General features: G+C 37.6%; 1 protein-coding gene across 1 annotated transcript; it reads right to left on the reverse strand.

Moving 5' to 3' along the window:
• Positions 1-322: 322 nt before the first annotated feature.
• LOC109787861 (putative pyridoxal 5'-phosphate synthase subunit PDX1) lies at positions 323-1,538 on the reverse strand. The gene has a single exon (XM_029269119.2). It carries the CDS (start codon positions 1,452-1,454, stop codon positions 525-527), a length of 930 nt encoding a protein of 309 aa, XP_029124952.2. The 5' UTR covers positions 1,455-1,538; the 3' UTR covers positions 323-524.
• Positions 1,539-3,560: the final 2,022 nt, after the last annotated feature.

A 3,560-nucleotide genomic window follows, 5' to 3' on the forward strand; every position in this document is an offset into this window, starting at 1 on the left:
CAAAATGAATACGCAAGAATCATGTACTTTGAACACAACAGAATTAAGAATCCAAGAAAGAAAGAAAGAAACGCTACTGAATGGATATTAGAGATAACCCGATGGATAAGCATGAGTTACAAGTGAAAGACCCAGAATAACACTTAACATACCCTTTTCAGCGTCCAATTTTCGCTTCAGCAGTCATAAAAATTGTGAATTTGGAATGACAGTGGTTCAACTATTACAAAGTAGAAGGGAAAGGGTTTGATTCCAATAAAATATAAAAATAAAAAATAGGATCCAATATCCAAAGAAGAATGGTTGAAGAACATTAACGCACTAACACAATAGCACAGCGCTAAATATGTATGAAATAAAACAACATATTACAAGTCCAACATAACTATCTCCATATTTTTTGGTTGGTTTATCTAAATCGAACTAACGCAGTTGAGAATAAAATAAAATAAAAAGACGAAAAAGGAAAAGCATAAGCTTATTAAGGAAACAAGAAAGAAGTAAAAGCAGTAGCAAGAGCATACTCATTCAGAGCGATGGGCGAACCTCTCGACCTTGGAATCGTTCAAATTGATCCCAACCATGGCGTCGCCCAAGCCGCAACTGACCTCAGCCAAGACCTCAGGGTCGCTGTAATGAGTGACGGCCTGGACGATGGCCCTAGCGCGCTTGGCGGGGTCGCCGCTCTTGAAGACGCCGGAGCCGACGAAGACGCCGTCGCAGCCGAGCTGCATCATGAGGGCGGCGTCGGCGGGGGTGGCGACGCCGCCGGCGGCGAACTGGACGACGGGGAGGCGGCCGAGCTGCTTGGTCTGCATGACGAGGTCGTAGGGGGCGGCGAGGTTCTTGGCGAAGGTGAAGACCTCGTCGTCGTCCATGTTGCGGAGGAGGCGGATGTCGGCCATGACGGAGCGGACGTGGCGGACGGCCTCGATGATGTTGCCGGTGCCGGCCTCGCCCTTGGTGCGGATCATGGCGGCGCCCTCGCGGATGCGGCGGAGGGCCTCGCCGAGGTTGCGGCAGCCGCAGACGAAGGGGATCCGGAAGTTGTGCTTGTTGATGTGGTTGGCGTCGTCCGCTGGGGTCAGAACCTCGCTCTCGTCCACGTAGTCGATTCCGATGGCCTCCAGGATCTGGGCCTCCACGAAGTGCCCGATGCGGGCCTTCGCCATCACCGGGATGGTCACCGCCTGCTTTATCTCCTTAATGAGCTGCGGGTCGCTCATTCGGGCCACCCCGCCCTGGGCCCTGATGTCCGCTGGCACACGCTCCAGCGCCATGACCGCGCACGCCCCTGCCTCCTCCGCGATGCGGGCCTGCTCCGCGTTCACCACGTCCATTATCACCCCTCCCCGCAGCATCTGGGCCAGGCCCACTTTGACCGAGAACGGGGACTTCTTTGTCTCCGTTATTGCTCCGTTGCCGTAGACCGTTACCACACCCGATCCTTCCATGGGGATAAGAATATTGTTTAATGAGATGAGGCAAGAGAAGAAGGATTGCTGTTGTGCGGTGGAAATGGGCAATGTGAGGGTTAAGTAGCGCTCCCCTTGGGGCCTGCCTTCAACCCTTCCAATCAAATCCACCCACGCGTTTCTCTACTCATTATTATCTTCCTTTTCTTCTCTTTTTCACTTCTTTTTATTTATTTTTTTAGTGTTGTTATCATTATTTTAATTCTCATTGATTAAAAAATATTAAATATATTTCGTTCATTATTCTCAATGAATTTAAAATAAAAATGATTCTCATTTAATAATGATAATAATTTTAATAATTATTATTTAATAATCTTTTTTTACATTACATGTTTATTTTTTAAGTTAAATAATGTATTAATAAATATAAGTTAAAAATATTATTTTTTTATTAATAATAATTAATATTTATTATATTAATTAAGGATAAATTAAATTTTCCTAATTTTAAAAAAATAATCCATGTAATAAATTAAAATAGTTATCTTAAACAAAAATGATTTTAGATGTTATTTTTCAACAAGTAATAAAAAACATGCACGTTACTACCTAAAATTAACATATACAAAGTTTTTAGATATATAAGTAATAATATATATACATCCACGTGCAATCATTTTTGGCAACAACTAAAAATATTATACAAGTAAATATGTACATGCAATAATCAAAAAACTAAAGTGTATGAATTTAGGTTATTAGTCAAATAACACTACAAAAATACCATCCTAAGTAGCATTAAGCTACATTGCCAACAACTGACTTTCAGCACTTCAAAAGCCTTTAGCCTGATGTTGTTATGCTCTTATATAAACATGATCATCGTAATTTAATCACCAAAAAAAATATAAGGGTAAATCAGTTCAAAAGAATAACCACACAACAAGTATAAAAGTAAATACAATTATAATATCAATCACCAACATGTAAATCATACACACACCGGGGCTCACAACATAGGAAGAAAAAACAAAACTACATGGCATTCAACAATCTTAAAAAGGCAAACAATAGTTTCAACATACATTAACAACAATGTCATTCAGCAACCAAAATTATACACCATATGAACTGCATCAAATTCACCACATCATGTGCACAATATCTCAACTACATGTGTTGTCACGCTTTCACTTACAAAAATATCTTATAACAAAAGTGAACAATTTAAGTGACTTAACCCTACTACACCAAGGTGATCTTTTTACAATTGGGATACTCATTCCTAATAACATGATTTATCATATGTTATCACTTAAAATGGGAAGTCTAATATTCCTGTCAAGGTAGAATATCTTAGATGAATCTATCACGACATTAACTTACAATACTCAGTTAGGCACTAATTCTCTAACCTTAGACCTTACTTGACTTATTACTTTATATATGTATGTCTCAACCTTGTTCACCTAAAAATTATTATTGGTCACTTATAGTGGATATATCTTGATCTAACTCACATACTGTACCAACTAAGATCTTAAACAAATATTTAACTATCTACTTTAATAGTCAATTACTCAAGAAAGATTTTAATAAATTAGATTCATAGAACATCACATTAATATCCTCACAATAAAATATTTAACTTTTAAAAACATCTTCCCCTATAATTTTTTTCCCCTACATTAGTAGTATATATTTAAGTTTTTGTTTTAATTAAGAAAAATGTGCAAAAACAAAGCCGTCTTATCATACATATCCTGTAAAGTTAGCACTTAATACAGCGGCGTCTTGCTTGCGTGCGTGAGATTTCTTTCCATATTTTATCAAACAGATGGGGTTTATATAATATGTTTGGTTTAGCAATTGTCACCCATCAACCATTATTATGTTAGAATTGTGACGTTTCATTATGTTTCTGGCCGTTAATATTGTGCACTATGATTGTTTTCACAAGGAGAGTTTTTTTCTTCTAGGAAAAGGAACTTTTTCATAAATAACATATTAATTTATCAACTACAAGTTATTGTCTTTTCGATTATTTTTATTTATAGTAAAAATATTCACTATATTTTGCATTAATTTAATGTACTTTTTTTTTAGAGAAATTTAATGTTCTTAATAAATTATAAATAATTA

The sequence above is a fragment of the Cajanus cajan genome, chromosome 1 (assembly GCF_000230855.2).
Source record: "Cajanus cajan strain Asha chromosome 1, NIPB_CcT2T_4, whole genome shotgun sequence".
Classification (NCBI taxonomy): Eukaryota; Viridiplantae; Streptophyta; class Magnoliopsida; order Fabales; family Fabaceae; genus Cajanus; species Cajanus cajan.

Bases quoted from the DNA above. Each gene is read 5' to 3' on its own strand.
- LOC109787861 (XM_029269119.2), bottom strand. From the start codon at position 1,454: ATGGAAGGATCGGGTGTGGTAACGGTCTACGGCAACGGAGCAATAACG.